At 40.2% G+C, this 24,414-nt stretch overlaps 1 protein-coding gene across 3 annotated transcripts in view; it reads right to left on the bottom strand.

Annotated features, from left to right (window-relative positions):
* The window catches only part of LOC108101339 (lachesin), a 427,086-nt gene that overhangs the window by 139,542 nt on the left and 263,130 nt on the right, over window positions 1-24,414 (bottom strand). For all 3 annotated transcript variants that reach the window (XM_043207880.1, XM_043207878.1, XM_043207879.1), the window contains one exon: window positions 18,373-18,504. In XM_043207880.1, the coding sequence (XP_043063815.1) occupies window positions 18,373-18,504 (132 nt within the window). The remainder of the gene's footprint in view (window positions 1-18,372; window positions 18,505-24,414) is intronic.

Consider the following 24,414-nt stretch of genomic DNA (forward strand, 5'->3'; position numbering starts at 1 on the left):
GGAAAGCTAGATCGGGTATATGTCCACCAATCGAAAGCGAATCGCCATTACACACACAAACAGTAGAGTGGGCTCGCAGCAACGAAGAGTGGGCAAATGTATTTGTTGCAAATCTAGAAAACGTCTTCAAACCGCTTCCATCAAGAAATAGCTTTGTGATCCCAAGAAACATCACTCCAGAGGTTACCCTGCCTATCACATTCCAATCAAGAGAAGTGATAAGAGTGATATAGGCTCAAGAAAAATAGAAAGCTCCAGGACAGGATTTAATCTCACCTAAAATGATTATGGAATTGCCGAACTGTGCAGTAAATCTTCTCATAAAGATATTAAATAGTACGATGAAATGGGGCTATTATCCACAACAATGGAAAAAGTCTGTCATCACTATGATCCATAAAGCTGGAAAGGACATGTCCCAGCCTTCATCATATCAATCATGTCAATCAGTCTTCTGCCGTGCCCATCAAGGATATTTGAAAAACTGCTTTTGAATCGTACAAAGAAACACCTACAGCGCCATAATATCATCCTAACACGGAACCATTGAACAAGTATACCGAATAACCGCAGAGATACGAAATACATTTGAAAGTCGAGAGTACTGTTCCGCAGTCTTTCTGGATGTCGCCCAGGCCTTCGACCGCGTTTGGTTAGACGGCTTGATTTATAAAATTCAAAATTTGCTACCACAGAACACCCACACAATACTGGAGTCATATCTTGTGCATAGAAGTTTCGCAGTACGGTGTAAAGATTTCCTCTCCGATTGCCATCCAATCGAAGCTGGAGTACCTCAAGGAAGCGTGCTTGGACCAACGCCTTATATAATTTACACAGCAGACCTTCCGACAACCGGCCTTACAATTACTTCAACATTTGCTGATGTTACTGCCATTCTAAGTCGATCTAAGTGCCCCATGAGAGCAACGCAAAATCTATCAGCTCATCTCGGGCTTTTGGAGAAATGGCTAGCAGATTGGCGCATAAAGGTTACCGAGCAAAAGTGCAAACACGTTACTTTTACCCTTAATAGACAAACTTGCCCCCCACCATCTCTGAACAACATCAATATTCCACAAACAACGGAAGTAACGTATCTTGGAGTCCACCTTGATAGACGGCTTACCTGGAGAAGGCACATCGAAGCCAAGAGAACACAACTAAAATTAAAAGCAAAAAGCCTACACTAGCTAATAAACGCTCGCTCTCCGCTTAAATTGGAGTACAATGTACTTCTGTACAATGTAGTTCTCAAACCAATTTGGAAGTATGGCTCCGAGCTATGGGGGAACGCATGCGTTAGTAACCTAGAAGTGCTCCAGAGAGCCCAATCAAAAATACTAACGAAATGAAAATATTCACAAGGACTTAAACGTGGGATCTGTTAAAGAGGAAATCGACAAAGTAAAAGCAAAGTATACGATCAAGCTACAGGCTCATCAAAACAGGCTGACGCGGTCTTTAACGTGGAACACTAGCCACCCACGACTCCGGCAAAGAGATCTCCCCACCCAGCAACAATAGCTAGGGCCGTTATACCAAAAAAAAAACTTAGTTTTAATTAATTAATTATATGTACTAGGCTAAGATTTGAATACTTGTCGTCAGTCTCATTGTGAGAAGGTTCGATAATTAGATACCGTAAAGAAAAAAAAGACTCAACAAAATTTAAGCCAAGATAGATTTAAGCCATTAAAAAATGGCATAAGTCCTCTACATGGCAAGTGAAAATGAAAAAAAATGGGTGCGTACAAAGTACACATGTCAGAAGTGAAACTTCAGTCTTATCTATATTTTTGTAGAAATCTAAAACTTTAGATTTCCGAGACTTAAAGAAAGGTAAAAAAAAAAGGGGTGTGTCCAGCCTACGCACGACAGAAGTGAAACTTCTTCATCACTACTCATTTTTAAAATTGAAATTCTGTAGGAAACCGAATAAAAGCCTTTTTAGACGCTTAATTTTAGAGGTCTCGAAATGTGCTGGCGACTCTCAAAAGTTAACAAACCGATTGAGAAGAAGAAGAAGACAAATACATATCGATATGTGTTTTCATTTCTAGGTCAAATAAAATGGATAGAAATTATGGTGCCAATTAATATCTGTATGCAACCTGTTCGATTTGAATTCCTTTTGACATTCACACCTCTCACCCCGTTTTAAACTGCAACCGCATTCTATTTGTAGATTTTTACGCTCTCAACTTTGTGGGAGCGCGCTGAGAGCGAGAAAGGATAGAGGAGGATAGAGACATCGTTCGTCAGCGGTTAGAAAGGGATGGGGATCCTCGCTTTTTCGTGACGGTCATGAATCGGTTTTACTCCGTCCCCGAAAATCCATAACGCGCCTAAAGAAGTTTCACTTCAAAATGAAGATATGTTAGGAATTTAATTGTCATTAATATATTAAAAGTGTTGAAAATAAATATAAATTATAAATTAAGTTTTTATACCCTTGCAGAGCTATTAAGCCGATTGTTTGGAGATTTCTCTCTGTTATGTCTATGTAAAGCGGGGATCGGGGCTTAATAAAGCTTTCTCGCTCAGGCGAATTCGGCCGCCGATCTCCCGCTCAGTACTTTAGGTATAGGCATGTAAGAGAAGTTTATGAAATTAAAATTCAGTTGAAAATCGAACTCCCTCTCGTACGCACTGCGTAACTTTCGTTCGCTTTCGTTTTCGTTTTCGCTATTCGAATTAAATAAAACCCATCGCCACAGAATTACCACTGCAATCGCAACAGTTTTCGTTTCGACAATAAAAACGCTTATTGATTTTTCATGGTGACCCCGACGTGATTAGCAGTAGGTATTATTATTTTTTCGCATTTTTTTTGGTGTGTGATAAACAATTCAAACAACAAACATTTCCGCGTCGGTGTTTCTACAACAATCAAAAACCAAAAACAATTCTCCGCGTCGGTTTAAATAAAGTGCAAAGGTGCCAATAAACAATTATTTGTCGTCGGTGGACTTTGCTGCTGAAGAAGCCTTGTCGTCGCTGCCGCTGGAGAAGATTGTTCTTGCTGCCAAGAAGCCCTTTTGTTGCCGCTGCATTTGTTTGATTGCTGCCAAAGGCCTTTTCGTCGTCGCCGCTGGAACTGATTACGCAATTCGCACCCTATATACCCAGGCATATGGATACCAAAAGGGAAGTCGCTGATCAGACCGAATCGGCCAGCCAGGTATAGAGTGTAAAAAGTTGATTGTGGCGTGTTGTTAAAATTGTGTTCGGCCAATCTTTCAACTTTTTGCATTCGTGTAAAATCGGTAGATAGTGAGCATTCTAACCAAAAAATTTGATTTTCGCATGCACTAACAACTTTGATTCAAATATTATATATTATATTGATATACCCATATATTTATATTAAACTGAAAGTGAATCGCTTTGGACCTTTAAAAATAAATATTCGTTGACCCAATAAGTGCAAATTAAATCCCCCAATTTCGTCGTAGTGAGCACCAATTTAGGGTTAAAAATTAAGGCCGAAAATAAAGTGATTTTAATAGTGCATCGAGTGAACTATTGTGCAAGAAAATTGCGGAAAAAACCTGTGCGCGCATTTTTCATTACCAAATTTGCCGCGCTTTTCCGCCATTTTCCTGCGCTTCTGCATCCCGCTTATATATTCGTTGCCCTTATATATCGGTCAGTGCATCATTTTCCGCTAGTCGGCATTTCCAAAGAGTGAGCCGCCAGCTAAATACTGACATACACACACACGCACTCTCACCCACGCAGCGCTGCCAGTGTTTTTGATCTCGCATTCGCGCTTTTCGTTTTTGGTCGCTGGACTATTGCGAGCGTTTTTTTGTGTTATCGCTGTGTTTCGGTATTTGCGCTGAGCGTGTGCTTCTCTACAATTTGTGCGTGGGGCTTATTAGTTCCGTAAGGAATTAATAAATTAATTATTATTCTTCTAAACGACTTCGTTAAATTTGTTCGACAAATCCCCTACACTGCAGACGTTCAGCATATACCACTCGTTTTTTTTTTTTTATTTGTTTCAATAATAAAAAATAAATTAAAATTTTTATTTTAATTTTTGTTTTTTTTTTAATAAAAAACTAAATTCCCAGCCTTCGATTGTCAACCAAATTTAATTAAATAAGAAATCAAAATGAGCAACAAGGAAATCGAAGCGCTAAAAAATAAACGAGACGGAATTATGCGAAGTATATCCCGAACTCAACAATATTTGGAAGAGGGTAGATTATCTTTGAATCCAGTCGAATTAGAATGTCGTTTAGAAATTTTAAGTTCGCACATCGAAAATGCTTCGACAATCCAAAACCAAATCGAAGCGAGAGACCCGGAGGATTTGTTTCGGGAAGAATTGGAAAGAGTATTGGCCAAGTCCCTGCTAATTTCTTTGATAAACAAAACCAGGCGTACGAGCGTCGATGAATCCGCTCCACCGGCAAGGCGCACTCCCCAATGCCGCCTGCCGAGCGTGTCTCTTCCAACATTTAGCGGAAAGCACTCCGAGTTTAAAAAATTTATAAGCCTTTTCGAAACGTTTGTCGACAAAGATGACACTCTGCACGATATTGAAAAATTTAACCATTTAATATCGTGTCTGGCTGGAGACGCTTTAGGCACACTCAGGGCATTTCAAGTCACCGCGGCCAACTATCCCAAGGATCTGGCTAGCCTGAAGCGGGTGTACGATAATGATTGTCTGATTTTCTTCGACAATATATCGACACTTTTTAATCTGCCAAAAATGTCCCAGCCATCAGCTACAGCCTTGAGGAACCTGATCGACACAGTCAGAGCTCTATACGATTCGTTGCTGTCCATTGGGGATGACAAACGTATAACGAATGCCATCCTCATTCATCTAATCATGAGCAAAGTCGATGCAGGGACAAAAAGAAAGTGGGAAGAACAGTTGGACTATACTTCGCTTCCGCTTTGGAGCGAATGTGAGTCGGCTCTGGACAGGCGATACCAACACATGGTCGCCGAAGAGGCTTCCAAGCCGAAAAATGTTCAGCCAAGCCAGACTTTTCCGAAGAAGAGTGGAAATAAAAGTTTTTCATTGATCGCTGCCAGGGACGACTCTTCTTTATGTGTGTTTTGCACATCAGCAGAGCATCAAATAGGAAACTGCGCTCCTTTTGCAGCTCTAACAGTGCAGCAGGGGTTCGATTTTGCCAAAAAAGTGCCCTTATGCATCAACTGCCTTCGCAAGGGTCACACGGTCAAAAAATGCAAATCGAACAGGTGCAGGGTGTGCAAATCTTCACACCACACTTTGCTGCACATATACTCGCCTAAGACAAATCTCGCGTTGCCGCCTCCTCCTCAGCCCACGCTCATGCAAGAGACTCCATCCACTTCACATGTTTTGCATGCGACTGCTTCGGATAGAGTCATTCTTGCCACAGCTATCGTGAGCGTATTATCGAAAAGTGGCGAATTTGTTGTGGGTCGAGCGTTGCTTGACTCTGGTTCACAAATAAATTTTGTGACCGACGAGCTCGCTCAGAGACTACAAATTAAAAGGGAGGATGTGTGTATGAGCTTGCGGGGCATTGGTCAAACTAATGCCCAAGCAACAAAGAAAATAAATACAATAGTGAAGTCGCGAGTAGGGAGCAGCCAGTTGTCGTCCGATTTTTATATTTTAAAGAATATTTCTGGTTATCATCCGGATCAAGCGGTGAACACCAGCGGGTGGAGGGTGCCTGAAAATATTAAATTGGCAGATCCATTCTTCTTCAAGCCCCAAAAAATAGACATGCTTGTCGGCGCAGATTCATTTTTTGAAATTCTGTCAGTCGGCCAGATAAAGCAGGGGCCTGAACTTCCCATAGTTCTCGGCTGGATAGTGCCAGGGAGATGTACCTCGGAAACCAAAATTAAGGCAGAAAATTCGGTACATCTCAGCTGCCAGGAAGAAGCGTTGGAGTCAATCGACACAACCCTGCAGAAATTTTGGTCTGTGGAGGACTTGCCGCCTAAGGCTAAAGTCCATACTCCTGAGCAGCAACTTTGTAAACAACACTTTGAGAAGAATACTCAAAGACTGTCGTCCGGGAGATTTTCGGTTCGTCTGCCGTTCAAATCTGACCCGAATTCTCTTGGTTCTTCGTATGAAGTTGCGAAACGTAGATTTTTGTCGCTGGAAAGGAGATTGTCCAAAGATCCTTCCTTAAAGAAAATGTATCTGGATTTCATGGAGGAATATGCGTCAATGGGCCATATGTCTTCTACTGATAATAGAATTCCAGATGGTCCACACTATTTTATTCCGCACCAATGCGTGCTGCGGCCTCAAAGCACCTCAACCAAGTTGAGAGTGGTGTTCGATGCCTCAAGCCGCACATCGACGCAGGTTGCGTTGAATGATATCTTGATGGTAGGCCCCACTATTCAAGAGGAGCTGTATTCGACGCTACGTCGGTTCGGAATGCACAGGTTCGCCCTTGCAGCGGACATTAAAAAGATGTATCGCCAAGTGATGGTGGACGAAGCTGACCGAAACTATCAGCTCATAGTGTGGAGACGAGATCCTTCTGAGTCTCTGAAGATCTTTAGATTAAATACCGTGACATACGGAACGTCGCCAGCACCCTTCATGGCAATCCGGTGTTTAATGCGGCTTGGAGAGATGGCGCAAGCTAAGTATCCAAATGCCGCAAAGGTCATTCAGAATGATTTTTATGTTGACGATTTGTTGACAGGAGCCGGATGCGTTGAGAACCTGCAAAGCCTTCGTGAGGAAGTTTCTCAGGTTTTGCAAGAGGCAGGTTTCGAATTGGCAAAGTGGTTTTCGAACTGCCCAGAGATCTCCGCATCTGACAGCGCTATCATGCCATTATTGGCTGACTCAGATGTGACTAAAACCCTTGGAGTGGTTTGGTTACCTGGTAAAGATTACTTCCAATTCCGGTTGGATGACTCTTTCCAGGATCTTCGTCCGACAAAACGAAACATACTCTCCGTGACTGCGAGACTTTTCGATCCACTGGGCCTGTTGTGTCCTTTGGTCACGAAGGCAAAGATGCTTCTACAGGAGCTGTGGCTTCGAAAATTAGATTGGGACGAGTCGCTACCGATGCAGCTACAAACGTCGTGGGAAGCCTTCAAAGCAATTCTGCTGCAACTGCCCAAAGTCAAGGTATCGCGATTCGTTCATACAGATCCGCAAGTCCCGATTGAAATACACGGTTTCGCTGACGCTTCCATGCGAGCATATGGAGCGTGCATCTACGTTCGCACTCAAACTGCTGAAGGTTTAAAAGTGTCATTACTGACTGCCAAATCCAAAGTAGCTCCCCTCAAGACGAAAACTTTGCCTCGCCTTGAGCTGTGTGCAGCTCACCTTCTAGCAGATCTTCTTAACCGTGTAAGGCCATTACTAAATTGCCCTATCAAAAAGGTGGTCCTATGGACCGACTCTGAGATCACTCTGCATTAAATCAAAACTCATCCGTCGTCGTTGTCCGTTTTCGTCTCAAACCGTGTAGCTGAGATCCAAGAGTGGTCGGAGAATGCAATTTGGCGACACGTTCCCACGAAAGTATCCCAGCGGATATAGTGTCTCGAGGATGTGACGTTGAAGATCTTTTAACGTCATTTTGGTTCGCTGGGCCGTCATTTTTGCTCGACACAGAAAGTAGTTGGCCTGTAAATCAGCATTTCGAACTTCCTTCAGAAGTTGTGTCGAGTGAGTTACGCAAGTCGGCGTTAACTCTTGTTGTCACACCAGAGCCCAACTACCTGCTTCAGAAAATCGAGTCCTTTTCGTCGCACCTGAAGCTGCTGAGAGTTTTCGTGTGGGTTTTAAGATTTATTCGGAGGTGTAAGAAAGTTTTACAGCCTGTCGAAAAAAGCATTACGCCAAGAGAACTGAATTTTGCGTTCGAGAAAATTGTAGAAGTCATCCAATCTCACGAATTCAGTGACGACATAGGCAAAATTCGGAAAAAGAAACCGGTATCAACGCAAATTCAAAAGCTAAATCCCTTTGTGCAGGAAAATAAATCAGATTGGTGCTCTTCGACATTATTGCGAGTTGGTGGTCGGTTATTGAATGCTCCTATCCCGTACGAAGCCAAATTTCCGTTGTTGCTAACAAAAAGCTCACAGTTTGTTAAAACCTACGTGTCGTATCTGCCCGTTACGAATTGTCACGCTGGTCCTCGAGCTCTTGTGAGTCTCCTGCGAGAGAAAGTCTGGTTGGTCAATGCTTAAGACGTATGTCGCCGAACAGTTCGTTCGATGCAAGCCGCAGCTCTTGACGCAAATTATGGGGAACTTGCCATCAGACAGACTCCGAGCTCTCCGCCCTTTCAATATCTGTGGCGTCGATTTTTGCGGACCATTTAGCACAACTTATCGCATCCGTGGTAAACCACCGTACAAGTCATATGTGGCCTTGTTTGTGTGTTTTGCGTCCAAAGCGGTCCACTTAGAGTTAGTGTCTGACCTTACCACTGATGCATTTCTATTGGCTTTCCAAAGGTTCGTGAGTCGGCGCGGGATTCCGGAGAAGGTGTGGTGCGACAACGCGACGAACTTCGTCGGCGCGGATCGGCATCTGAGAGAGTTCCGGGCCCGTCTGGAGGAGCAGGGGGGCGGTATCGAAGCATTCGCGTCAAAAAAAGGATGCGAGTTTGCGTTCATACCGCCCAGAGCACCTCACTTCGGCGGTCTATGGAAAGCAGGTGTGAAGTCTGCAAAGCACCTGTTCCTTCGGACGGTCGGTCACGACCTTTTGACCGCGGAGGAGCTCGGAACTCTCCTCGCCAGCGTGGAGACGGTGCTGAACTCGAGGCCCATAGGAGCGCTAAGCAGCGACCCCAGCGACGGCGAAGCCCTCACACCCGGACATCTCCTGATCGGCGGCCCGCTGGTCGCACCACCACCCTCAGCACTCCCGGACCAGATCAGCCCGACCTGCTTGCGACGATGGCGCAGTGTCTCGTCGCTCTGGCACAGGTTCTGGCAGCGATGGTCCCGGGAGTACGTCTCCAGCCTGCAGACGAGGCAAAAGTGGTCCAAGGAGGTCCAAAACGTCGTCGTGGGAGCTCTCGTCGTCGTCGGCGAGGACAATCTGCCGCCCCAGCAGTGGAGGATCGGGCGCGTCGTGGAGGTGCACGTCGGCGCAGATGGCAAGGTCCGAGTGGCGGACGTCAAGACGGCAGACGGGGTCTACAGGCGAGCCATCCATCGGCTGGCTCTTCTTCCGATCTTGTCCTGAAGGACGTCGTCCCTTCAGAGGGGGCGGTGTTTGGAGATTTCTCTCTGTTATGTCTATGTAAAGCGGGGATCGGGGCTTAATAAAGCTTTCTCGCTCAGGCGAATTCGGCCGCCGATCTCCCGCTCAGTACTTTAGGTATAGGCATGTAAGAGAAGTTTATGAAATTAAAATTCAGTTGAAAATCGAACTCCCTCTCGTACGCACTGCGTAACTTTCGTTCGCTTTCGTTTTCGTTTTCGCTATTCGAATTAAATAAAACCCATCGCCACAGAATTACCACTGCAATCGCAACAGTTTTCGTTTCGACAATAAAAACGCTTATTGACTTTTCACCGATTAAGGAGACACCTCAGACCCCACAAAGTATGTATATTCTCTTGATCGTCTGTACGTCTGTCCGTCTTTCTGTTTCTCTTCAAACTAGTCTCCTAGTTTTAAAGCTATCTTGCTGAAACTTTCCCAAAAGTTGTGTAGTTATTGCATGCAGTATATAAGTCGGAACGGGACGGATCGGCCGACTATATCGGATAGCTCCCATACGAGAGAATGAAATAAAAAATTCTCACGCCATTGTTTTTTATCAGTTTGACTTTATTTCTTCCAGATGGCGTCATATCCTCCTCAACCGCACATCCTCCACTCCTGTTCCGCGACAAGCTTCGTAACCGTAGTGTGCGGTTATGTGCGGCGAACAATAAAATTAAAACAGAATAAAATGTAAACAATATATGTTTACCAACGGCCCGCGGATTACAAGTTATCGATTGTGCGTGAGTCCAGGTAGTGGTTCAATTTTCTAAGCCTCTGGAACTGGTTCCCCCGGATAAACTGACTCCCAAATGAACCGAAGGTGAAGTTGGAAAACTTTGAGTGGTTTTTTTTTTTTTTTGCGAAGAGCGAAGAGAGTATTCGAAAATAATAGAGGAGTTTAAATTGAAGGTGACGGTTGAGTATAAAAATTTGTGAAAAATTGATACCATTGATTTCCGCAAGTGAGTTATAAGGAAAGATTTATAAAAAAAACAAGGAAAGTGTAGTGAAGCAACTAATTTTTTTTTGTTTAGAGGAAAACTTGGACAAGTTTGAGAAGGAGCAGCACCCCAAAGAAGAGGGCAAAAATTTTTTTTGAAGAAAAATTGGCCACTTATTGCTGGGTGGCCCCAGGTTTTTATTTACTTAGCTAGTTATTCATTAAAATTAATTAGATTTAAGTAAAACTAAAACCAACCCCGAATTAAAATTTATTGTTATTATTATTAAAATTAAAAATAATGTACTAGTCCCAAAGAAAATTTCACAATGAATTACTAATCTAACTTCCCCTATCTACTTATTTATTAATTCATTTATAATATTTTCACCCATGTAATACTTGCAATATTTATTTATTCACTATTTATTCATTATTTATTAATTTATTGTTTATTTATAATTTATATATATATGTAGGTTCCGTGTAAGCGTCCCTCGGTACCGTGGGATGAAAAACAACGATGTTATAATTTTTTTTCCATTATTTCTATTATATATATTTTTTTCGATCTTTCCTATGACAGCTATATGATAGAGTTATCCGATTTTGATAAAATTTAATCCGAAATTCAATAGTAGTTAGAAAACGCCATCGTCCCTTTTTATATTCATTCATTCATTAGGTGGCACTACAACCCGTTACGGGTTTTGGCCTACCTCAGCGTCTCCCTCCAGGCGCCCCTGCTCCTCGCGCGCCTCCTCCAATCGGAAATACCCAGTGCAGTCAGGTTCTCCTCCACTTGGTCCTTCCATCGGAGCTTTGGTCGTCCCCTTCGTCGTCGCCCGTAGTCGACCCTCGCTTCAATCACCTTCTGAGCTGGAGATTCTTTATCCATACGCACAACGTGGCCGAGCCAGCGCAGACGTTGTATCGTGATGCGCCGGACCACGTCCACGTCGTCGTACAACTTGTACAGCTCGTGGTTCATCCGAATGCGAAAGTCGTCCCCAATCCGAACGGGACCAAAGATCTTGCGAAGAATTTTTCTCTCGAACACTCCAAGCGCTGCTGCATCCGTCAGTGATATTACCCATGCTTCTGCGCCATATAAAAGCACGGGTAGGATAAGTGACTTGTAGAGTGTTAATTTTGTTCGGCGAGAGAGGTCTCTATTGCACATTTGCTTACTCAGACCAAAGTAGCACCTATTGGCAAGTGTGATTCTTCGCTTGATCATTTTCGGTGTTAATGGCAGTGCCAAGGTACGTGAACTCCTTGACCACTAAAACCCAAAAACCCGAAAAACTCTATCGGTTTTTAGTTTTCCTTTTTAAAAGAATACATTCAAGGGTGTCATAGAAATCAAAACATCCCTAAAAGCCTCTAAAAACCAAAGTTAAGTAAATATTAGGTGCAGAGTACATTTGCTTGAAGATTGCTATAATTAACAATTTATTACTGTGTTAATTTATTATTGTGTTAAATTGAAAAATTTTCTGTTGCAATAGAGTTCTAACCAAATTTTTTTGTCAGACAAGTATTACTTACTTAATTTTTATCGGAGCTTTAGGGCATTCAGTTATAATATTTCACAGGCTAGTGAGACATGAGGTGCCTAACAATTTTGCATTAAAATCTCAATTTCGAAAAAAAAGCGACATACGATACTTTCGCGGAAATACGTCGATGTATATATACATATCGATTGAGATTTTATATCCGCTTATAGCGGCTTTCAAGGGACCGACGAGTTTTCATCGTTATACTCGGAAGACGCACTAAGCAAAAGGATATAACAGGATTCTACTGTATATACTACTAGCAAATCCCGGCGAACTCCGTTTCGCCACCTGTTGGCAACGTACTCTTCTAGCAATCACTGTACTACGACCTATGTTCCAACAACGTGAAACGGCGTGGTTGTCGTTGTTCTAATCTTCTGACTTCATTGCGTTCAGCTCGTGTATCTTCTGGCTCTTCTCTGACTTCATTGCGTTCAGCTCGTGTATCTTCTGGCTCTTCTCGGACTTCATTACCTTCAGTTCATGTATCTTCTGGCTCTTCTTGATGCAATTGCGCTATTCTTTCGGATCTTCTATTTCGCATGTATCGAGATATACTTGTATCATGGCTCAAATCTCCTCATTTGCGTTTTTTTGGCATTGCTCACTATACAAAACACTCATAAATAGAATTAATGATTTTACTTAATGATGAAGGATTTTTGCCCTAGTTTAAATTGATTTAAAATGCTATGGTAGCGTGTTTTTGTCAGTATGATGAGGTAGTAACTCACTTTATAAGTGATAAAAATAGATGTTGGTTGATTCTCAGACCTACGCAATACGCTCACAAAATTTCATGAGAATCGGTATAGCCGTTTCGGAGGAGTATGGTAACAAAAACTGTGACACGAGAATGTTATATATTCGATAGATAATGACATACAAATTATAACGACCTTGTGTTTGATCCCACGCGCACGAGTCTTGGAACATCAAGCTTTTTTAACTACTTACGAATAGAGAAAACAATTTCAGAAAAACCGGACAAAAATATGATACAGCTCCAATGGGAAAATTAACAAAAAAAACAAGAAAGGAAGCTAGCTTCGGCAAGCCGAAGCTTATATACCCTTTCAGTCATTAAATATGTCGAACAAAATACATAAAAGCTAAACAACATCGAAGCTATGACGACATTTCTATTCATTTGCCATATTGTTCATATGACAGCTATATGATACAGACGTCCGATTTTGATGAAACTTAATTTGAAATTCAAGACTTATTAGAAAACTCTATGTTCCAAAAATCATGATTGTCTGATGAAAAACAACGAGGTAATCATTTTCATTTCCGTTATTTCTGTAGGTATAGATTTTTCGATCTTTCCTATGGCAGCTATATGATATAGTACTCAGATTTTTATGAAATTTTTTTTCTCGATTTAAGAGTATTTAAAAAACTTGATGTTCCAAAAATCATGCTCGTGGGATTAAAAACAACGACATTATAACTTTTTTTCCATTATTTATGTAAGGAAGAGATGGTTGCGATCAAGTTGGCAACCCCACACAACAAAAAGGAAAACGGATAACAAGAGAAGAGAACCACACAGTCAAGTAGAAGTCGTCAAGTTGTCAAGCCGTAAAGTCGTCAAGTCGAAAAAAAGTTGTCGGTTGCAGAATATTCAAATTAAAAGAACATTAAATGAACTCGTGAAACACAATATTATAATATTAATATCTTACTTAATAAAAACTATATTACATTTGGGGGCTCAACCTAAAAGCCAAAAAAAAAAAAATTGCGCGGTTGCGAAATTTGTGAAAAAATTTGGTGGTGTGGTGTCATAACACGAGCGCAAACTAAGAATAATCAAGCATTTAGCCTTGATATCGTCGAAGAGGAACAGCAACAAAAAGAATCGAGTGACCTGGAAAGCGAATTTTCCACAAGTGAGCTGAAAATGTCCGAGATCAACAACAAATAATTGAGCTGCTGTCTCTTAAAATAAAAGCGGATGAAATAAATCATAGATCGCAAAATGAACCAAAGATTACTGCAGAAAATTTTTTCTCAAATTGTGCCAAACTTTGAGGGTGAAACAATTCCAGTGGAGCAGTGGTTCTCAAACTTTGAACAAAATGCGGACGCCTATGAGTTAAGCGAAAAACAGAGATACGTACAGGCGCGAGGAAAAATGGCAAAACTGTTCCTAGCGTCGGTTTTGGTTAGCAATTACTCTCAACTTAAAAGTGCTCTCACTGCTGAATTCAAACGCACGCTAAAAAGTGCCGACATTCATGCAAAGTTGGCAGAGAGAAAGAAAAAGATCGAAGAAAACTTTCATGAATATATTTTGAACATGAAGAAGATAGCGGCTATGGGTCAGGTGGATGAGGAGTCGGTGATTGGTTATATAGTGGACGGATTGGACATAAAGAATGAATATAAGTTCAATATGTATGACTGCAAATCTTACCAGGAATTAAAAGATAAATTTGACGTGTATGAACGCAAGTGTGGAAAGGAAAGAGAAGAACGACGCTACACTAAATGTCAAAAAATCGTGTCCACCGACAAAAAAGTTTCCAGATGCTTTAACTGCGGATCAACAGAGCACATGCGAAAAGATTGCAACACGCAGACAAAGTGTTTCAAATGCGATGGTGTTGGGCATATATCTACCAATTGTCCACAGGCAATCAAGAAAGTAAATCTTATCAAGGATACTAAACGCTGTAAGGAAATATTGCTCAACGGAATTAAAGTAGCCAGTCTTGTTGACACTGGCTCGGATGTTTCAATTGTCGGCCAATCTATTTTCAAATGTTTGGAAAACTTGGATATCCAGAGTAGCAATTCAATTCTTCGTGGACTTGGAAATCGCAAGGTAGAACCTTCGGGCGCTTTCATAGGGACGGTTCTCGTCGATGGAAACGTAGCTCAGCAGCTTTTCCTTGTTGTACCCGATGGAAACATGGAAAACGACGTGCTACTTGGTTTTGACTTTGTATCAAAATTCAGCGTTTCTCTTAACGAGGGTGGATTCACATTCCAGAAGTCGTCAGCGGAGCCAGTTAGCGCTGAAAAAAACGAGCTAAGTATTTACAATATAGTTGACGCTAAACCTGATATCGATGTTCCCCATCAGTTCCAGCCTCTCATCAAGTCGATGATTGAGGAATACAAGCCGACAAACCCATCTTCGATAAGTCCTGTTCAGATGAAAATAATACCCGATGAGCAAATGAAGTCCTTCCGACACCAGCCAAGTCGTTATTCTCCTCTGGAGTGCGATGCGATCAGGAAGCAGATCGATGAGTGGCTATTCGAGGGAGTCATCGGAAAGTCAACCTCTAACTTTGCAAGCAGAGTTGTGTTGGTGAAGAAAAGGAATGGAACATACAGAACCTGCGTGGACTTTCGCCAACTAAACAGCATGGTATTAAGAGACTGCTTTCCTGTTCCACTGATCGATGACGTTTTGGAAAGACTACAAAAAGCAGCAGTTTTCATTGTCATGGATTTGGAAAATAGCTTTCTTCACGTGCCCATCGAGGAATCCAGCAGGAAATTTACGGCATTCATCACCAGAGAGGGGTTGTTTGAATTTAGCCGAGCGTCATACGGTTTCTGCAACTCTCCAGCCGTGTTCAATCGATTTGTTAACAGTGTGTTTCAGGAGTTGATCACTAACGATGTTATGCAAATGTACGTTGATGATATCATCATATACGGACTGACCAACGATGAATGCATTGCCAAGCTGAAAACGGTGCTTCACGAAGCTGCTAAATACGACTTCAAGATAAAATGGGAAAAATGTCATTTTCTTCAAAGCAAAGTTTAGCCAGGAGAAGAAAAAACTAAAGCCGTTAAAAAATTTTCCTATCCGAAAAACATAAAGGGCGTTCAGTCTTTTTTGGGTCTCACAGGATTTTTCCGAAAGTTTGTCAAGGGCTATGCCAACATCGCTCGACCGTTGACGGACCTTTTAAAGAAAGGCGCAGAGTTTAAATTCGAGGCTTCGGAAAAAATGCAATGAACCAGCTGAAGGATATTCTGTCTACAGAACCAGTCTTACGTCTATACCGCAGAGAGGCCCAAACTTAGCTTCACACAGACGCTTCAAAAGATGGTTTCGGTGCTGTGCTTATGCAGAAGGTTGACGAAGAGCTGCATCCAGTCGCTTTTTGGAGCAAAAGGAAATCCGAAGCAGATGCCAAACGACACAGCTACATACTGGAAGTGAAAGCTGCGTACCTCGCTCTTAACAAGTTTCGGCATAACTTCTTAGGTATTTCATTTAAATTGGTCACAGATTGCACCGCCTTTTCTATGACAGTGAAGAAAATACTGCAGTTACAAGACTTCAAGTTCCAAGTAGAACATCGAACTGCCGATAGAATGAAGCATGTTGACAGCCTCAGCCGCTATCCTCAAGACGTCTTCAACATCACCTCGGAGATTTCTGCTCGCATCGAGAAAGCTCAGCAAAAGGATGAATTCATCGAGTGTATTTATTATCGCCCCTATAAAGATTTCAAACTGAAAGGTAATATTTTGTTCAAGCATGTGGATGGAAATGATTTGCTGGTCGTGCCAAAATTAATGAACACGAAATAATATCTGGTGCACATAACATGGGACATTTTTCGATGCAAAAGACGTTACACTCATTGCGCCAACAGTTTTGGATCTCGCACATAGAAAGCAAGGTTGCAAAAATTATTAAGTCTTGCATAAAGTGCATTATATGCAACAAAAAGCTGGGAAAACAGGAAGGTCAGTTGTACTGCATTGAAAAAGGAGACTACCCACTGCACACGCTCCATATAGATCACTTGGGTCCTATGGATGCAACCAGCAAACAGTACAAGTTTATTTTTGCCGTTGTTGATGCTTTCAGCAAATTTGTATGGCTGTTTACAACTAAAACCACTAACTGCGAGGAAGTCTTAAGAAGTCTTACAGACTGGTCAGCTGTTTTCGGGTATCCATCCCCATTGTTAGCGACAGAGGAGTTGCTTTCACCTCCAACCTATTCACCAACTTTGTGAAGGAAAACGCAATTGAACATGTGTGGACGACGACTGATGTGGCTCGCGGTAATGGACAGATTGAACGGGTGAACAGATGCATTATTTCCATGATCTCGAAACTGTCCGCCGAGGATACCTCTAAGTGGTATAAGTTTGTGGCGCAAGTCCAGCGCGCCATTAACTCACATGTTCACTGCTCGACTAAGAAAACACCGTTTCAACTAATGTTCGGGGTTAAAATGCAGAATAAAGTCAGCGATAATCTAGTGGCAATTCTGGAACAAGAGTTGTTAAATGACTTCGACAAAGAAAGAGCAAAAGAACGCGAAGCAGCCAAAATAGAGATCCAGAAGGCACAGGCAAATTATAAAGCCAATTATGATAAACACAGGAAGATAGAAAACATCTACAAAGAAGGCGATTTAGTCGCAATAAAACGTACCCAATTCGTTGCTGGGAAAAAACTCGCCAGTACCTTTCTTGGACCGTACGAAGTCACAAAGATTAAAAGAAATGGCCGGTACAATGTTAGGAAAGCTGCTCAAGTGGAAGGGCCAAATATTACAACAACGAGCTCAGACAATATGAAATTATGGAAATACGCCAATTGGAATGAGGATTGCTTGTCGTCTGGGACAGACTTCAGTAGCCAGGATGACCGAATGTAAGGAAGAGATGGTTGCGATCAAGTTGGCAACCCCACACAACAAAAAGGAAAACGGATAATTAGAGAAGCGAACCACACAGTCAAGTAGAAGTCGTCAAGTTGTCAAGTCGTAAAGTCGTCAAGTCGAAAAAAGTTGTCGGTTGCAGAATATTCAAATTAAAAGAACATTAAATGAACACGTGAAACACAATATTATAATATTAATATCTTACTTAATAAAAACTATATTACATTTATATACATTATATATATAATATATATATTTTTTTGATCTCTCCTATGGCAGCTATATTATAGAGTTATCTGATTTTGATAAAATTTAATCCGAAATTCAAAACAGCTGCCTGAGAATTTTTTATTTCGTTCTCTCGTATTGGAGCTATCCGATATAGTCGGCCGATCCGGCACGTTTCGATTTATATACTGCGTGCAATAACTACACACCTTTTGGTAAAGTTTCAGCAAGATAGCTTTAAAACTGAGAGACTAGTTTAGATAGAAACAGACAGAAGGACAGACAGACAGACGTACATACGTATTTGGATTCTGATCGTGATGCTGATCAAGAATATTTTATATATACTTTATGGGTCTGAGGTGTCTCCTTCACTGCGTTGCAAACTTCTGACTGAAATTATAATACCCTCTGCTCTGCAAGGGTATAAAAATGATAACATTGTTGTTTTTCAGCAGACAAGCATAATTTATGGCATACCATATATAGTTTTCTAATGACCCTTGAATTAAGTTTCATAAAAATCGGACGAATATATTATATTAACTAGCTGCCGCTTTTGCTCTTCCACAAACAAACGTTGTATGCCACTTTTCTCGAACTCGAACTCTCTCGAACTCTCGAACGTTGATGTTCTAACAGTTTGAAAAAATTAATTTTAAAACTGTGCTGATTTGGTTTTTGTAGTTAACGATGATGCTTTATTTTAAAACAAGGGGTAATGACTTACAATTCACATGGACTTCATAGCGCTTGCTTACTGATGGCGGTATACCATTAGATGCAATGCAATTGTATGCTCCCATATCGGAACGATGTACATTTGTCAACATAAGTCTTTCTCCTTCGACTGCCTTAAGAGCTGTAAAAAAGTAATGAAAGAAAAAATGACGTTTTAATTTTTTTCATTATTAATATAGTATATAGGTACAATTGTTGATCTTTCCTATGGCAGCTAAATGATATAGCTATCCGATTTTAATAAAATTTTATTCGAAATTCAAAAGTAGTTAGAAAACGCCATCTGGAAGAAGTAAAATCGAACTGATAAAAAACAACAGAGTCAGTTTTTCGATTTTTCGTATGGGAGCTATCCTATATAGTCGCCCGATGCGGCCCGTACCGACTTTTTATCATACTGCGTGCAGTAACTATACAACTTTTGGTAAAGTTTCAGCAAGATAGATATAAAACTGAGAGACTAGTTTACATAGAAGCAGACAGACGAACACACGTATTTCAATTCAGATGGTGATGCTCATCAAGAATGTATATATTTTATGGGGTCTGAGTTGTCTCCTTGACTGCGTTGATAATTTTTTTTTTGCGATCTCTCCTATGGGAGCTATTTGATATAGTACCAATCCGCCCGATGGTTGCAATATATAGTTTCGGAGCCTGCATATACGGTATATATATTTTGACAATAATAAAAGTGAAATATACTCAAAATTTGAACTTGCTTCTTTTAACTTTTGGTATCAATGGAAAGATAATTTAAATGCCGTTTGAATGATACCATACTTTTCTTAACTCATTCGATAATAATTAAAAAGGGCAATTTAAAAAAAAAAAATTTAAAAATTTTTGTTTAAACTTTTTCCCTCGTCTTGAAAACTAAAATTTTTGGATGCAAAAAGTCTCGTAAAGTTATAAAACTGAGAGATTAGTTAAATATAAACAGACAGGAGGACAGACGGACAGGCGTATTTGGATTCAGATCGTGATGCTGATATACATTATGGGGTCTGAGTTGTCTTCTTCACTGCGTTGCAAACTTCTGACTGAAATTATAATACCCTTTTGCTCTGCATGGGTATAAAAACGCAGCCTGGTTGTCCGCACAGAAACCTTATACGTGGCGTTATCATACTATTGCAAGGCTAATTCGTTGAGGCGACTTAAACCATCGGCTGTGGAGATACCAAATTATAGAGATAGCTTGAGTTCTCTGCAATAACCAAAAACATTAACATCTGATATTATTTTGGATATTGTTAATATTACGTGCAATAAACACAGCAACAACAGCGTTTGATACAGTTTTTGGAAGATAGCTTTTAAACTTAACGAAAAGTTTACATACAAACAGAAAGACACACGTTCACTTCACGATCGGTCCAGATGGTGATGCTAATCAAGAATATAGTATATATATGGTATGGTGTCTGATGTGTCTGCTTCACTGCGTTGTAAAAATCTGTCTGAAAGTATACTACCCTCTGCAAAGGTAGAAAAACACCAACTGATTGGAATTTAATCTCAATCAAAACTATGCTCATGAGATAAATACTCGACGAAGAAACATTAGTTTGGCTGGGACGGGCAGCTAGTTCGTCTTTATTTTCGACGATTGTTCATATGACAGCTATGAAATTATGAATTATGAAATTTAATTCGAAATTCGATAGTCATTAGAAAACTCTACTATCAGGCAGGCTCCGGTTTTCACTTTTTTTTTCTCGTTTTCGTTTTTGGGCGAAAACGTACGTTTTCGTTTTAGGTGCTCCGGTTTTCACAAACTTTTTGTCATCGTTTCGTTTTCGGAATGGTTAAAACAGCTGACTTTTTTTGGTCAAAAGTAAACAACGCAAAAAAATGACTTTTATATTTTCAATTGCCTGTTTTGAAGCCAAAAGAAGGCAGAAATTGATTGATTTAACCCTTTACATGGCAATAACTCCGATTTTCTTCATTTTTTTTTTGTTTGGTAGATAAGTGAAAATAAAAAATACACTTCTTTTTCGTTTTTTAATTTTTTTTTGGTTTTACCTTATTTTTTTTTTACAAAAAGGGGTTTGATGCATTTCTGCATCAAAAGGTCTTAAAAGGAAAATTTTTTTAATATGTGTTTTAGAAAGATAATAACATTCAGTCAATATTAAAATATAGTAATTTATATTTTAAATATGTCAATTTAAATTAAATTTTTTAAAGCAATTATTTCTTTTATTAAAACATAAAAAAAATACTCATTTTTCGCACTCCGTTTGGGAGAACCCAGTGAAGTTCGTATATTTGCAGTATTTTTTTATGTGTTAAGCTACTTTGATGCATATCTGCAACAAAGCGAAATTGTTGATTGATTCGTATTATAATGCAACAAACACAAAAACTCGACAAGATATAGCTAAATATAATATTTACTTGTTTAAAAATATAAATTAAATCAACTACACATTTTTTTTTTTGTTATTTACATATATTTAGATGAGAAACTGCACAACCAATTCAGATTTCCACATTTACCAAATTGGCGAGAAAAGTAATCAGCTGTTGAGTATTGGATAGAATTCTGACTGACTAACACTTGTTATATAAAAAACGAAAGTTTCTGAACTGCATTAAAAAGATTTCAGACAGTTTTGCAATGCCCGTTGAAAAATAATTGAATATGAACGGTATGATGCAGATATGCATCACCACCATGTAAAGGGTTAAGATCTTAGCTGCAACACATGTGTTTTTAATATGTCTGACGATCGGTAAATTAAGTTGTCTTACTTACATTTTCAAAAATTTCAAATAAGCCACCACCAGAAATCAGCGGTTTTCCATAATAAGGGGCTGCCACCTTTTTTGCAGTTTTCATTCCACTATTCTTAACAATTTTCTTACTGCACTTTTACCATTTAAGAAAGAAAATTAATCATATTTATTTATAAGAAGCTTATTTAACTATTCTTTACAAATATTTTTTTCTTCGTTTTCATTTTATAAGTATTTTTAAGTGGTTGTTTCGTTCCACTACAAGTACGGCAGCATTGACGATAACTTTTGGCAATAGATTTATCGGCCCCTCAGCAAAACGAAAGTTGTTGTTGCCGACGGCAAATATTTTATGTATGAAATCAAGATGGGGTCAGAAAATAATTATTTAAAAAATAAATACGAATTAGATTGACCTACTGATGATGTGAAATGAACATCAATAGACCAAGGAGTCATCTATTTTTTTCCTTTTGCAATTAAGAACCGTTTTGATGTAAAAAAGGCAATTACTTTTCATTTCGACAAAAAAAACTTGCCCGTTTTTGAAAACGAAAAAATCTTGTGAAAGTGAAAACGGGAGCACCAATTTTCGTTTTTGAAAACGAAAACGAGAGAATCTTGTGAAAGTGAAAACCGGATCCTGCCTGTATATTCCAAAAATTATGGTTTTCTGATGAAACACAACGACGTTATCATTTTTTCGGTAATTCTATATAGATTTTTGATCTTTCCTATGGCAGCTATATGATATAGTTGTCCGATTTTTATCAATTTTGTTTTTTCAATTCAAGGGTATTTAAAAAACTTGATATTCTAAAAATAATAAAAAACAACGACTTTATCAATTTATTTCCATTAATACTATATATAATATATTTTTCGATCCCTCCTATGGTATCTATACAAAATAGTTAACCGAATTTTATAAAATTTAATTCGAAATTGGATAATACATAGATAAATTAACAATAAGATACATATATGGAATTATAAATGTAAGATACTGAAGCTATATGAGAAATAATATAATAATAAAAAATATATATTATCAAATTACAAATTAAGATGTAGAATAAAAGTTGAGCAAGCCGAAAGCGACAGCAGGTATTTTCCTTCTCTGTTTTCTGTAGCTTAAATTTTTGACATAAGCAAACAGCGTAAAAATAAATAAATTAATATTTTGAAACCATTTTAAAATATTTGCTTTAAAAAATATAATATTTATTAAAAAAATTTGTTAAAAAAAAACAGTAGGTATAGTATTTTTTACTTTTTACCTCATTCCTTAATTTTTATAACAAGTAATAAAGCTTGCTTATTTATTTATTTATTTTATTATTTTCCCAGGGCTACAAGCTATTGCTTATTTATTATTGTCCTAGTCACATTGAATTTATATTAACATATATATATGCTTAAAGTAACTTAAAACTATCATTTAGCATTTAAAATTAAAAAAGGCTTTGCTTGAATTTATGATCTAATCGTTGAATTATTTTTAGTTTTTAAACCAAACCATTTCTTACGTCTTTATTGGCAATCAAAGAGGAATCCTTTTTATTTGGAGGTCGGAAGTTGTGGCTAGCGTCATCAACAAATCCGTTAAATATTTTCGGAAAAAGCCTGCGACTTGGGAGCACTATATGGTAAGCCTGTCAGCAAATCAAGTTAAGCCTAACCCAGAATTTCATACGACAGAAGTGGATTACTGTGGACCATTGTGAGGAGTTAATAACTCCCCACAAATAGTCATGGGCTGGATAAAAGGATAGCGTGGCCGCGGTGGACCTCGGACCCGGTCACACGATCCAGCCAAAGAAGCAACGCGATCGCGGTGGACCTTGGACCCGGTCACGCGATCCAACCGAAGAAGTAACAGGATCGCAGTGGACCTTGGACCCGGTCACGCGATCCAACCGAAGAAGTAACGGGATCGCGGTGGACCTTGGACCCGGTCGCGCGATCCAACCGAAGAAGCAACGGGATCGCCGTTGGACCTTGGACCCGGATGAAGAGGAGACGCCGAGGATTAACGGGACCAGGGGGCCCTATATAAGCCAGGATCAGTCAAGGAGAAGTGAAACACAAGTATACATCAGACAGCGAGAAGTCAAGCAAGGATACGAGCAAGGATTCAAGCGAGGACGAACACGAAGAGCAGGACGAGAAAGGATCAACGGCGCGGACGAAGGACGCAAGGATCCCACGCAAGGAGTCTACAAGGAGCTAGATCGCTACGTCGAGACGTTCGGGACTGTAAGTTGCAAGTCTCCGAATTGAGACACAGATAGCTGAGGTCCTTTAACAACTCGAACTAGGCGCCTGTGACGACCACTAGTTGGTGACATTGAGCCCGGCGTATTACCTGGCGGGTCCTGACTAAGTCTACACAAACGAGTCCTTAATCGAGTAAACGTGTCCTCGGTGGGGGAAAGTCAAGAACCAGACGCATACTGTAGAGTCTACCAAACCGTGATCCGGCGCACGCTTGGTCCGACTTGTGGCGAGAGTTGCGTTTTGGTGCGACAAGCCGCGAAGGACGCGCAGTTGAGCACAGCCCCAGCACGGAGTAGTAGAGACTAGGGTGGAACGTTCGTCTAAACTGATCGTATCACGAGAGGATCATTCGCCGGATACCCGGCGTATGCTTGGACCGACGGTGAAAATTGGGTGAACGTTCGGTGGACCAGCCGGGACAGAGCAAGGGACAGGAAACCGAGGTTGCGAAGGGCAAACGCCTGGAGAGCACGGCACCTGTTCACCCTAGTCTGGGAACGGTGACGCTTCCCACAGCCCAGATAGTCCAACTCCATCACGTGAAATACCCGACGTCAACGGCAATGATCGAGCGGGAGCACTGGAGAGGGCGACAAACCAAGAGGCGGCATCGAGGGAATCATACCGAGGCGAACAGTATATTAAATAGTCAAATTCAGAAGTTGAATAAACAAGTTTGAAGTCAAGAAATCAACGCTGTCTTCTTATTCACTGGTGGGGCAATCACAACATATAAATTTGGTGGGACGAACGTGTTGTATATGGTCGAAGTGATCTCGTTGAGTGCTTGATACAGACTGACTTTATTTAGAGAGTAGCGAGAGAAACGTGTGTGTGTATACATGTGTGTGCTTATAGAATGAAGGATTACAAAAAGTTTTGGATGTTTGTGTAGCGAGTTTACATTATACATAACACATCTCCTCCTTTAATTAGGAATTATTAATGCTTTTAGGTCGTCTGAAGTCCTTTGGCTTAAAACGATCGACTTCCTGGCGAACAC

This window comes from Drosophila ficusphila, unplaced genomic scaffold, assembly GCF_018152265.1.
Source record: "Drosophila ficusphila isolate 14025-0441.05 unplaced genomic scaffold, ASM1815226v1 contig_348, whole genome shotgun sequence".
NCBI classification, from domain to species: Eukaryota; Metazoa; Arthropoda; class Insecta; order Diptera; family Drosophilidae; genus Drosophila; species Drosophila ficusphila.